General features: G+C 40.7%; 1 protein-coding gene across 1 annotated transcript in view; it reads left to right on the forward strand.

Annotated features, from left to right (window-relative positions):
* Nucleotides 1-271: 271 nt before the first annotated feature.
* LOC120035432 (adhesion G protein-coupled receptor B3-like) overlaps nucleotides 272-14,013 on the forward strand; it is a gene marked incomplete at its 5' end in the record, with an annotated part of 44,360 nt that continues 30,618 nt past the window's right edge. Inside the window, 2 exons of the mRNA XM_038982177.1 lie at nucleotides 272-374; nucleotides 1,728-1,771. Coding sequence (XP_038838105.1) covers nucleotides 272-374; nucleotides 1,728-1,771 — 147 coding nt within the window. The remainder of the gene's footprint in view (nucleotides 375-1,727; nucleotides 1,772-14,013) is intronic.

Raw genomic sequence — 14,013 nt, forward strand, 5'->3', positions numbered from 1 at the left:
GTCACCCTTTCATGTACTACAATGTACTATTATGTTTCAAAACATATTACCACTCTAGAGAGAAAGTCATCCATTTTTATTCAGCAATAGAATCGCCCCCATATCTATTTTCAGGAAGTAAATAAGCTAACGCTAGACAAAAGGAGAGGAGGCGTGTCATTTTAAGCTGGTTTGGGGATTTGTCTTGCTTTGCAGTGGAGATAGTCAACCCAATCAGTGTACACCAATCAGTGTCCATCTCACGGTGTACATCACTCTGTTTTCCACCCAGGAACCACACGGCAGTGAGCTCCAAAGTCATCGCCGTCACAGTGAGACCAGAGCCCAGGATAACAGAGTCACACCTGGAGATCGAGCTGGCTCACCTGGCCAACGTAAGGACCTTGATTTTATTCATCTTTCATTTTCTATTTACATTCATCCAGTGCAAGAATGACCTCCTCACAATGTAAGTACCTGCCCAAGACTCCCTCACTTCTTGAAAAGGCATACAAGCAATACAGAGAAGGCAGATGTTTAATAGCTATCCAATCAGCTAATCGTGTAACCGATACATTGGACCCAGTTACATGACGGCAATCCATGTACCTGAGTCCACACTAAAACACGGTTACAAAAGTCAATTGTACAGAGAAGATACTGTATATTTGGACCTATATTCACAAAGCATCTCAGAGTACGAGTGCTGACCTAGGATCAGGTCCTCCCTGTCCATATTAACCTAATTCATTTTATTCTAAAAGGTAACACTGACCCCAGACCAGCAGTGCTACTCTGAGACGCTTGATAAATACAAGTTGAAATATATGGGCTCTGACAATGACATGCTGCTTTGCATCACCTTGGACGACACCTCTGAACGATCGTCTTTATCTCAGAGATGAACCAAAAGGCCAGGGTTGTAAAGAGAGCTTGTCCTTGTAATTATCTGGACAGTGCCATGTCTCTCTCTCTCTCTCTCTCTCTCTCTCTCTCTCTCTGTCCCTCTCTCTCTCTCTCTGTCCCTCTCTCTCTCTCTGTCCCTCTCTCTCTCTCTCTGTCCCTCTCTCTCTCTCTCTGTCCCTCTCTCTCTCTCTGTCTCTCTGTCTCTCTGTCTCTCTCTCGCGCTCTCCCTCTCTCTGTCCCTCTCTCTCCCTCTCTCTGTCCCTCTCTCTGTCCCTCTCTCTGTCCCTCTCTCTGTCCCTCTCTCTGTCCCTCTCTGTCCCTCTCTCTGTCCCTCTCTCTGTCCCTCTCTCTCTCTCTCTCTCTCTCTCTCTGTCCCTCTCTCTCTCTCTCTCTCTCTCTCTCTCTCTCTCTCTCTCTGTCTCTCTGTCTCTCTGTCTCTCTGTCTCTCTGTCTCTCTGTCTCTCTCTCTCTGTCTCGACACACCTGCTGCACTTGGCGCCTGCAAATTAATTATCGAATCAATTACTCTACCATTGTTTGTTGGCTAATGCACTCTAAACGTGTGGCTGTAGCCATTGTTGGGTACTTCAACGCTTATTGAGGCTAAAGTGATTCAAAGTGAAACTGCCACCAATTCTCATTGGCATTTTACATTTTAACCCTGAACTGCAATCTAAAGAGGTCTCGCCATAGCCGTTAGTTAAAAGAACAATTTGTTTAGTGAGTTATTCTTGGATAATTACGAGTAGGAAGTACTATCTGTGAGGCTTTGGTCATTTTGTTGTGGTTATCTAACAATGAGTGAAGGTTTTCAGTGTGCTCTCTTCTTCTTGGTAATGCAGGGAACCCTGAGTCCTTACTGTGCACTGTGGGATAACAGCGTCATGTAAGTGAACACGCTTTCCTTTTTGCTGTTTTCTCCTTGCTCTTCTCTAATCCATGCTGATGTATCTGTTATGATGGAATTACGCTTTTGATTTCTGTTGATATAAACTATATTTCTAAATGCTCTGATGATGAAACACTGTTTTGTCCATCTTCTAAGAGGTTCAAGGGTGCTTACTCTTGGCAAAGTGTACTGTACGCAATCCTACTCAAAATGTCTTCAGACTATCCTATACTCTGTATTTATTAGCGCCCGGGCCCGTCGTCCTCTGTAAGGGGATTTGGGGACAATTACTTCAGCAGAAAAAAATAGCCTATGAAGATTAAAATCAGATGAAACGAATAAATCTTCTAAATAACATCTGGGAGTTAAGTCTGGCCTGCATCCCAAATGACATCTCGTTGCCTTTATCGTGCACTACGTTTGACTAAAGCCTGGGAACTTTATCGTGCACTACGTTTGACTAAAGCCTGGGAACTTTATCGTGCACTACGTTTGACTAAAGCCTGGGAACTTTATCGTGCACTACGTTTGACTAAAGCCTGGGAACTTTATCGTGCACTACGTTTGACTAAAGCCTGGGAACTTTATCGTGCACTACGTTTGACTAAAGCCTGGGAACTTTATCGTGCACTACGTTTGACTAAAGCCTGGGAACTTTATCGTGCACTACGTTTGACTAAAGCCTGGGAACTTTATCGTGCACTACGTTTGACTAAAGCCTGGGAACTTTATCGTGCACTACGTTTGACTAAAGCCTGGGAACTTTATCGTGCACTACGTTTGACTAAAGCCTGGGAACTTTATAGTAAATAGTGACGCAGTCCGACTTTTGCCTTTATCGTGCACTACGTTTGACTAAAGCCTGGGAACTTTATAGTAAATAGTGACGCAGTCCGACTTTTACCTTTATCGTGCACTACGTTTGACTAAAGCCTGGGAACTTTATAGTAAATAGTGACGCAGTCCGACTTTTGCCTTTATCGTGCACTACGTTTGACTAAAGCCTGGGAACTTTATAGTAAATAGTGACGCAGTCTGACTTTTGCCTTTATCGTGCACTACGTTTGACTAAAGCCTGGGAACTTTATAGTAAATAGTGACGCAGTCTGACATTTGCCTTTATCGTGCACTACGTTTGACTAAAGCCTGAGCACCTTACCATAAATAGTGACGCAGTCTGACTTTTGCCTTTATCGCACACCACTTTTGACCAAAACCTGTGCACTTCATAGGAAATAGGGACGCAGTCTGACTTTTCTCTTGACGACGTATAATAACATGAGGGGAATAGGGACAGTACATCACCGATCCCCTATTATTTCCCATACACGGTACCTGTATTTCATTAAGCTACAGGCATGTATTATTCTGCAATTGTATGAGACAATTTGCGGCGAAGGCCAGAGGAAATTCAATGTAGGTTTTGAATGCATCTTTTGTCCTCTGCGTTGTATTTCAGCCGTTGTATTACAGCCGTTGTATTACAGCCGTTGTATTACAGCCGTTGTATTACAGCCGTTGTATTACAGCCGTTGTATTTCAGCCGTTGTATTACAGCCGTTGTATTACAGCCGTTGTATTACAGCCGTTGTATTTCAGCCGTTGTATTACAGCCGTTGTATTACAGCCGTTGTATTACAGCCGTTGTATTACAGCCGTTGTATTTCAGCCGTTGTATTACAGCCGTTGTATTACAGCCGTTGTATTACAGCCGTTGTATTACAGCCGTTGTATTACAGCCGTTGTATTACAGCTGTAATAGCACACTGATAAGGGTACATCGAATGAAAGATCCTTTGTGCCGTTGGAATATCAAGGAACTCAGAGATTTGATAGAAGCTGGTTTCAATGCCATCATTATTTGTTCCTTGTGTTCTTTGTTCCTTACACATTGTGTGTCAGAAAATATACCATCATTATATACATTAGACTCAAATCTTATCTCTATTTTATTTAACCTGCTTTATTATTCTGGTTTCTTAATCCTCATCTGAAAGGACTAGATAGCATACAGATGTAGGACCTTAATTTGAACCAGTTTGCAACAGCAAGAAAAATAATGCTGCAGCAACAGGAAATGTTCATTATTATGTGGATTATAATTCACAGACATTTTTGTAAGGGTTGATACTATTTTCGTGAAGGGAAAGCAAGTCTGAAATTACAAACTTTAGAAGCCTTCTTAAACTCAAATACACTACAAGTTGCATTTCTTGCTGTATAGGAAAATTCTCAGTAACAAAAGACTGACCAAATTAAGATCCTACATCTGTACAATGTTTAAATTCAAGAATGTCAACAGATAACGTCAACTATATATCCCATACACAGTTCCCTTCATCTGTTTCTAAAACATTTTAAACATTGTTATTATTCGTAGATTGAGACAGGACTCCCTCCCAGCTTTCAGAAACATTGTTCTTCATGCCTCATTATTTCCTTCAATGATGTGTGTTCTATCCTTCTATCCTGTGTTCTATCCTTCTATCCTGTGTGTTCTATCCTTCTATCCTGTGTGTTCTATCCTTCTATCCTGTGTTCTATCCTTCTATCCTGTGTTCTATCCTTCTATCCTGTGTGTTCTATCCTTCTATCCTGTGTGTTCTATCCTTCTATCCTGTGTGTTCTATCCTTCTATCCTGTGTGTTCTATCCTTCTATCCTGTGTGTTCTATCATTCTATCCTGTGTGTTCTATCCTTCTATCCTGTGTGTTCTATCCTTCTATCCTGTGTGTTCTATCCTTCTATCCTGTGTGTTCTATCCTTCTATCATGTGTGTTCCACCCTTCTATCCTGTGTTCTATCCTTCTATCCTGTGTGTTCTATCCTTCTATCCTGTGTGTTCTATCCTTCTATTCTGTGTGTCCTATCCTTCTATCCTGTGTGTCCTATCCTTCTATCCTTTGTGTTCTATCCTTCTATCCTGTGTGTTCTATCCTTCTATCCTGTGTGTTCTATCCTTCTATCCTGTGTGTTCTATCCTTCTATCCTGTGTGTTCTATCCTTCTATCCTGTGTGTTCTATCATTCTATCCTGTGTGTTCTATCATTCTATCCTGTGTGTTCTATCCTTCTATCCTGAGTGTTCTATCCTTCTATCCTGTGTGTTCTATCATTCTATCCTGTGTGTTCTATCCTTCTATCCTGTGTGTTCTATCATTCTATCCTGTGTGTTCTATCCTTCTATCATGTGTGTTCTATCCTTCTATCCTGGGTGTTCTATCCTTCTATCCTCTGTTCTCTATCCTTCTATCCTGTGTGTTCTATCCTTCTATCCTGGGTGTTCTATCCTTCTACCCTTCTAGCATGTGTGTCCTATCCTTCTATCCTGTGTGTTCTATCCTTCTATTCTGTGTGTTCTATCCTTCTATCCTGTGTGTTCTATCCTTCTATTCTGTGTTCTACCCTTCTATCCTGTGTGTTCTATCATTCTATCCTGTGTTTTCTATCCTTCTATCCTGTGTTCTATCCTTCTATCCTGTGTGTTCTACCCTTCTATCATGTATGTTCTATCCTTCTATCCTGTGTGTTCTATCCTTCTATCCTGTGTGTCCTATCCTTCTATCCTGTGTGTTCTATCCTTCTATCCTGTGTGTTCTATCCGTCTATCCTGTGTGTTCTATCCTTCTATCCTGGGTGTTCTATCCTTCTATCCTGTGTGTTCTATCCTTCTATCCCGTGTGTTCTATCCTTCTATCCTGTGTGCTCTATCCTTCTATCCTGTGTTCTATCCTTCTATCCTGTGTGTTCTATCCTTCTATCCTGTGTGTTCTATCCTTCTATCCTGGGTGTTCTATCCTTCTATCCTGTGTGTTCTATCCTTCTATCATGTGTGTTCTATCCTTCTATCCCGTGTGTTCTATCCTTCTATCCTGTGTTCTATCCTTCTATCCTGTGTGCTCTATCCTTCTATCCTGTGTGTTCTATCCTTCTATCCTGTGTGTTCTATCCTTCTATCCTGTGTGTCCTATCCTTCTATCCTTTGTGTTCTATCCTTCTATCCTGTGTGTTCTATCCTTCTATCCTGTGTGTTCTATCCTTCTATCCTGTGTGTTCTATCCTTCTATCATGTGTGTTCTACCCTTCTATCCTGTGTTCTATCCTTCTATCCTGTGTGTTCTATCCTTCTATCCTGTGTGTTCTATCCTTCTATCCTGTGTGTTCTATCCTTCTATTCTGTGTGTTCTATCCTTCTATCCTGTGTGTTCTATCCTTCTATCCTGTGTGTTCTATCCTTCTATCCTGTGTGTTCTATCATTCTATCATGTGTGTTCTATCATTCTATCCTGTGTTCTATCCTTCTATCCTGTGTGTTCTCTCCTTCTATCCTGTGTGTTCTATCCTTCTATCCTGTGTGTTCTCTCCTTCTATCCTGTGTGTTCTATCCTTCTATCCTGTGTGTTCTATCATTCTATCCTGTGTGTCATATCCTTCTATCCTGTGTGTTCTATCCTTCTATCCTGTGTGTTCTATCCTTCTATCCTGTGTGTTCTATCATTCTATCCTGTGTGTTCTATCATTCTATCCTGTGTGTTCTATCCTTCTATCCTGTGGGTTCTATCCTTCTATCCTGTGTGTTCTATCCTTCTATCCTGTGTGTTCTATCATTCTATCCTGTGTGTTCTATCATTCTATCCTGTGTGTTCTATCCTTCTATCCTGTGTGTTCTATCCTTCTATCCTGTGTGTTCTATCCTTCTATCCTGTGTGTTCTATCCTTCTATCCTGTGTGTCATATCCTTCTATCCTGTGTGTTCTATCCTTCTATCCTGTGTGTTCTATCCTTCTATCCTGTGTGTTCTATCCTTCTATCCTGTGTGTTCTATCCTTCTATCATGTGTGTTCTATCATTCTATCCTGTGTGTTCTATCCTTCTATCCTGTGTGTCATATCCTTCTATCCTGTGTGTTCTATCCTTCTATCCTGTGTGTTCTATCCTTCTATCCTGTGTGTTCTATCATTCTATCCTGTGTGTTCTATCATTCTATCCTGTGTGTTCTATCCTTCTATCCTGTGTGTTCTATCCTTCTATCCTGTGTGTTCTATCCTTCTACCCTGTGTGTTCTATCATTCTATCCTGTGTGTTCTATCCTTCTATCCTGTGTGTTCTATCCTTCTATCCTGTGTGTTCTATCCTTCTATCCTGTGTGTTCTATCATTCTATCATGTGTGTTCTATCCTTCTATCATGTGTGTTCTATCCTTCTATCCTGTGTGTTCTATCATTCTATCCTGTGTGTTCTATCATTCTATCCTGTGTGTTCTATCCTTCTATCCTGTGTGTTCTATCCTTCTATCCTGTGTGTTCTATCCTTCTATCCTGTGTGTTCTATCATTCTATCCTGTGTTCTATCCTTCTATCCTGTGTGTTCTATCCTTCTATCCTGTGTGTTCTATCCTTCTATCCTGTGTGTTCTATCCTTCTATCCTTTGTGTTCTATCCTTCTATCCTGTGTGTTCTATCCTTCTATCCTGTGTTCTATCCTTCTATCCTGGGTGTTTTATCCTTCTATCCTGTGTGTTCTATCCTTCTATCCTGTGTGTTCTATACTTCTATCCTGTGTTCTATCCTTCTATCCTGGGTGTTCTATCCTTCTATCCTGGGTGTTCTATCCTTCTATCCTGTGTGTTCTATCCTTCTATCCTGTGTGTTCTATCCTTCTATCCTGTGTGTTCTATCCTTCTATCCTGTGTGTTCTATCCTTCTATCCTGTGTGTTCTATCCTTCTATCCTGTGTTCTATCCTTCTATCCTGTGTGTTCTATCCTTCTATCCTGTGTGTTCTATCCTTCTATCCTGTGTGTTCTATCCTTCTATCCTGTGTGTTCTATCCTTCTATACTGTGTGTTCTATCCTTCTATCCTGTGTGTCCTATCCTTCTATCCTGTGTGTTCTATCATTCTATCCTGTGTGTTCTATCCTTCTATCCTGTGTGTTCTATCCTTCTATCCTTTGTGTCCTATCCTTCTATCCTTTGTGTCCTATCCTTCTATCATGTGTGTTCTATCCTTCTATCCTGTGTGTTCTATCCTTCTATCCTGTGTGTTCTATCCTTCTATCCTGTGTTATATCCTTCTATCCTGTGTGTTCTATCCTTCTATCATGTGTGTTCTATCCTTCAATCCTGTGTGTTCGATCCTTCTATCCTGTGTGTTCTATCCTTCTATCCTGTGTTATATTCTTCTATCCTGTGTGTTCTATCCTTCTATCATGTGTGTTCTATCCTTCTATCCTGGGTGTTCTATCCTTCTATCCTGTGTGTTCTATCCTTCTATCCTGTGTGTTCTATCCTTCTATTCTGTGTGTTCTATCCTTCTATCCTGTGTGTTCTATCCTTCTATCCTGTGTGTTCTATCCTTCTATTCTGTGTGTTCTATCCTTCTATCCTGTGTGTTCTATCCTTCTATCATGTGTGTTCTATCCTTCTATCCTGGGTGTTCTATCCTTCTATCCTGTGTGTTCTATCCTTCTATCCTGTGTGTTCTATCCTTCTATTCTGTGTGTTCTATCCTTCTATCCTGTGTGTTCTATCCTTCTATCCTGTGTGTTCTATCCTTCTATTCTGTGTGTTCTATCCTTCTATCCGGTGTGTTCTATCCTTCTATCCTGTGTGTTCTATCCTTCTATCCTGTGTGTTCTATCCTTCTATCATGTGTGTTCTATCCTTCTATCCTGTGTGTTCTATCCTTCTATCCTGTGTGTTCTATCCTTCTATCCTGTGTGTTCTATCCTTCTATCATGTGTGTTCTATCCTTCTATCCAGTGTGTTCTATCCTTCTATCCTGTGTTCTATCCTTCTATCCTGTGTGTTTTATCCTTCTATCCTGTGTGTTCTATCCTTCTATCCTGTGTGTTCTATACTTCTATCCTGTGTTCTATCCTTCTATCCTGTGTGTTCTATCCTTCTATCCTGTGTGTTCTATCCTTCTATCCTGTGTGTTCTATCCTTCTATCCTGTGTGTTCTATCCTTCTATCCTGTGTGTTCTATCCTTCTATCCTGTGTGTTCTATCCTTCTATCCTGGGTGTTCTATCCTTCTATCCTGTGTGTTCTATCCTTCTATCCCGTGTGTTCTATCCTTCTATCCTGTGTGCTCTATCCTTCTATCCTGTGTTCTATCCTTCTATCCTGTGTGTTCTATCATTCTATCCTTCTATCCTGTGTTATATCCTTCTATCCTGTGTGTTCTATCCTTCTATCCTGTGTGTTCTATCCTTCTATCCTTTGTGTTCTATCCTTCTATCCTGTGTGTTCTATCCTTCTATCCTGTGTGTTCTATCCTTCTATCCTGTGTTTTATCCTTCTATCCTGTGTGTTCTATCCTTCTATCCCGTGTGTTCTATCCTTCTATCCTGTGTGTTCTATCCTTCTATCCTGTGTGTTCTATCCTTCTATACTGTGTGTTCTATCCTTCTATCCTGTGTGTCCTATCCTTCTATCCTGTGTGTTCTATCCTTCTATTCTGTGTGTTATATCCTTCTATCCTGTGTGTTCTATCCTTCTATCCTTTGTGTCCTATCCTTCTATCATGTGTGTTCTATCCTTCTATCCTGTGTGTTCTATCCTTTTATCCTGTGTGTTCTATCCTTCTATCCTGTGTGTTCTATCCTTCTATCCTTTGTTATATCCTTCTATCCTGTGTGTTCTATCCTTCTATCATGTGTGTTCTATCCTTCTATCCTGTGTGTTCTATCCTTCTATCCTGTGTGTTCTATCCTTCTATCCTGTGTTATATCCTTCTATCATGTGTGTTCTATCCTTCTATCATGTGTGTTCTATCCTTCTATCCTGGGTGCTCTATCCTTCTATCCTGTGTGTTCTATCCTTCTATCCTGTGTGTTCTATCATTCTATTCTGTGTGTTCTATCCTTCTATCCTGTGTGTTCTATCCTTCTATTCTGTGTGTTCTCTCCTTCTATCCTGTGTGTTCTATCCTTCTATCATGTGTGTTCTATCCTTCAATCCTGGGTGTTCTATCCTTCTATCCTGTGTGTTCTATCCTTCTATCCTGTGTGTTCTATCCTTCTATTCTGTGTGTTCTATCCTTCTATCCTGTGTGTTCTATCCTTCTATCCTGTGTGTTCTATCCTTCTATTCTGTGTGTTCTATCCTTCTATCCGGTGTGTTCTATCCTTCTATCCTGTGTGTTCTATCCTTCTATCCTGTGTGTTCTATCCTTCTATCATGTGTGTTCTATCCTTCTATCCTGTGTGTTCTATCCTTCTATCCTGTGTGTTCTATCCTTCTATCCTGTGTGTTCTATCCTTCTATCATGTGTGTTCTATCCTTCTATCCAGTGTGTTCTATCCTTCTATCCAGTGTGTTCTATCCTTCTATCCTGTGTGTTCTATCCTTCTATCCTGTGTGTTCTATCCTTCTATCCTGTGTGCTCTCTCCTTCTATCCTGGGTGTTCTATCCTTCTATCCTGTGTGTTCTATCCTTCTATCCTGGGTGTTCTATCCTTCTATCCTTCTATCCTGTGTGTCCTATCCTTCTATCCTGTGTGTTCTATCCTTCTATTCTGTGTGTTCTATCCTTCTATCCTGTGTGTTCTATCCTTCTATCCTGTGTGTTCTATCCTTCTACCCTGTGTGTTCTATCATTCTATCCTGTGTGTTCTATCCTTCTATCCTGTGTGTTCTATCCTTCTATCCTGTGTGTTCTATCCTTCTATCCTGTGTGTTCTATCCTTCTATCCTGTGTGTTCTATCCTTCTATCCTGTGTGTTCTATCCTTCTATCATGTGTGTTCTATCATTCTATCCTGTGTTCTATCCTTCTATCCTGTGTTTCTATCCTTCTATCCTGTGTGTTCTATCCTTCTATCTCCTTCTATCCTGTGTGTTCTATCCTTCTATCCTGTGTGTTCTATCCTTCTATCCTGTGTGTTCTATCCTTCTATCCTGTGTGTTCTATCCTTCTATCCTGTGTTCTATCCTTCTATCCTGTGTGTTTTATCCTTCTATCCTGTGTGTTCTATCCTTCTATCCTGTGTGTTCTATACTTCTATCCTGTGTTCTATCCTTCTATCCTGGGTGTTCTATCCTTCTATCCTGTGTGTTCTATCCTTCTATCCTGTGTGTTCTATCCTTCTATCCTGTGTGTTCTATCCTTCTATCCTGTGTGTTCTATCCTTCTATCCTGTGTGTTCTATCCTTCTATCCTGTGTGTTCTATCCTTCTATCCTGTGTTCTATCCTTCTATCCTGTGTGTTCTATCCTTCTATCCTGTGTGTTCTATCCTTCTATCCTGTGTGTTCTATCCTTCTATCCTGTGTGTTCTATCCTTCTATACTGTGTGTTCTATCCTTCTATCCTGTGTGTCCTATCCTTCTATCCTGTGTGTTCTATCATTCTATCCTGTGTGTTCTATCCTTCTATCCTGTGTGTTCTATCCTTCTATCCTTTGTGTCCTATCCTTCTATCATGTGTGTTCTATCCTTCTATCCTGTGTGTTCTATCCTTCTATCCTGTGTGTTCTATCCTTCTATCCTGTGTGTTCTATCCTTCTATCCTGTGTTATATCCTTCTATCCTGTGTGTTCTATCCTTCTATCATGTGTGTTCTATCCTTCAATCCTGTGTGTTCGATCCTTCTATCCTGTGTGTTCTATCCTTCTATCCTGTGTTATATTCTTCTATCCTGTGTGTTCTATCCTTCTATCATGTGTGTTCTATCCTTCTATCCTGGGTGTTCTATCCTTCTATCCTGTGTGTTCTATCCTTCTATCCTGTGTGTTCTTTCCTTCTATTCTGTGTGTTCTATCCTTCTATCCTGTGTGTTCTATCCTTCTATCCTGTGTGTTCTATCCTTCTATTCTGTGTGTTCTATCCTTCTATCCTGTGTGTTCTATCCTTCTATCATGTGTGTTCTATCCTTCTATCCTGGGTGTTCTATCCTTCTATCCTGTGTGTTCTATCCTTCTATCCTGTGTGTTCTATCCTTCTATTCTGTGTGTTCTATCCTTCTATCCTGTGTGTTCTATCCTTCTATCCTGTGTGTTCTATCCTTCTATTCTGTGTGTTCTATCCTTCTATCCGGTGTGTTCTATCCTTCTATCCTGTGTGTTCTATCCTTCTATCCTGTGTGTTCTATCCTTCTATCATGTGTGTTCTATCCTTCTATCCTGTGTGTTCTATCCTTCTATCCTGTGTGTTCTATCCTTCTATCCTGTGTGTTCTATCCTTCTATCATGTGTGTTCTATCCTTCTATCCAGTGTGTTCTATCCTTCTATCCTGTGTTCTATCCTTCTATCCTGTGTGTTTTATCCTTCTATCCTGTGTGTTCTATCCTTCTATCCTGTGTGTTCTATACTTCTATCCTGTGTTCTATCCTTCTATCCTGTGTGTTCTATCCTTCTATCCTGTGTGTTCTATCCTTCTATCCTGTGTGTTCTATCCTTCTATCCTGTGTGTTCTATCCTTCTATCCTGTGTGTTCTATCCTTCTATCCTGGGTGTTCTATCCTTCTATCCTGTGTGTTCTATCCTTCTATCCCGTGTGTTCTATCCTTCTATCCTGTGTGCTCTATCCTTCTATCCTGTGTTCTATCCTTCTATCCTGTGTGTTCTATCATTCTATCCTTCTATCCTGTGTTATATCCTTCTATCCTGTGTGTTCTATCCTTCTATCCTGTGTGTTCTATCCTTCTATCCTGTGTGTTCTATCCTTCTATCCTGTGTGTTCTATCCTTCTATCCTGTGTGTTCTATCCTTCTATCCTGTGTTTTATCCTTCTATCCTGTGTGTTCTATCCTTCTATCCCGTGTGTTCTATCCTTCTATCCTGTGTGTTCTATCCTTCTATCCTGTGTGTTCTATCCTTCTATACTGTGTGTTCTATCCTTCTATCCTGTGTGTCCTATCCTTCTTTCCTGTGTGTTCTATCCTTCTATTCTGTGTGTTATATCCTTCTATCCTGTGTGTTCTATCCTTCTATCCTTTGTGTCCTATCCTTCTATCATGTGTGTTCTATCCTTCTATCCTGTGTGTTCTATCCTTTTATCCTGTGTGTTCTATCCTTCTATCCTGTGTGTTCTATCCTTCTATCCTTTGTTATATCCTTCTATCCTGTGTGTTCTATCCTTCTATCATGTGTGTTCTATCCTTCTATCCTGTGTGTTCTATCCTTCTATCCTGTGTGTTCTATCCTTCTATCCTGTGTTATATCCTTCTATCATGTGTGTTCTATCCTTCTATCATGTGTGTTCTATCCTTCTATCCTGGGTGCTCTATCCTTCTATCCTGTGTGTTCTATCCTTCTATCCTGTGTGTTCTATCATTCTATTCTGTGTGTTCTATCCTTCTATCCTGTGTGTTCTATCCTTCTATCCTGTGTGTTCTATCCTTCTATTCTGTGTGTTCTCTCCTTCTATCCTGTGTGTTCTATCCTTCTATCATGTGTGTTCTATCCTTCTATCCTGGGTGTTCTATCCTTCTATCCTGTGTGTTCTATCCTTCTATCCTGTGTGTTCTATCCTTCTATTCTGTGTGTTTTATCCTTCTATCCTGTGTGTTCTATCCTTCTATCCTGTGTGTTCTATCCTTCTATTCTGTGTGTTCTATCCTTCTATCCGGTGTGTTCTATCCTTCTATCCTGTGTGTTCTATCCTTCTATCCTGTGTGTTCTATCCTTCTATCATGTGTGTTCTATCCTTCTATCCTGTGTGTTCTATCCTTCTATCCTGTGTGTTCTATCCTTCTATCCTGTGTGTTCTATCCTTCTATCATGTGTGTTCTATCCTTCTATCCAGTGTGTTCTATCCTTCTATCCAGTGTGTTCTATCCTTCTATCCTGTGTGTTCTATCCTTCTATCCTGTGTGTTCTATCCTTCTATCCTGTGTGCTCTCTCCTTCTATCCTGGGTGTTCTATCCTTCTATCCTGTGTGTTCTATCCTTCTATCCTGGGTGTTCTATCCTTCTATCCTTCTATCCTGTGTGTCCTATCCTTCTATCCTGTGTGTTCTATCCTTCTATTCTGTGTGTTCTATCCTTCTATCCTGTGTGTTCTATCCTTCTATCCTGTGTGTTCTATCCTTCTATCCTGTGTGTTCTATCCTTCTATCCTGTGTGTTCTATCCTTCTATTCTGTGTGTGCTATCCTTCTATCCTGTGTGTTCTATCATTCTATCCTGTGTGTTCTATCATTCTATCCTGTGTGTTCTATCCTTCTATCCTGTGTTCTATCCTTCTATTCTGTGTGTTCTATCCTTCTATCCTGTGTGTTCTATCCTTCTATCCTGTG

The sequence above is a fragment of the Salvelinus namaycush genome, unplaced genomic scaffold (assembly GCF_016432855.1).
Source record: "Salvelinus namaycush isolate Seneca unplaced genomic scaffold, SaNama_1.0 Scaffold1058, whole genome shotgun sequence".
NCBI lineage: Eukaryota > Metazoa > Chordata > Actinopteri > Salmoniformes > Salmonidae > Salvelinus > Salvelinus namaycush.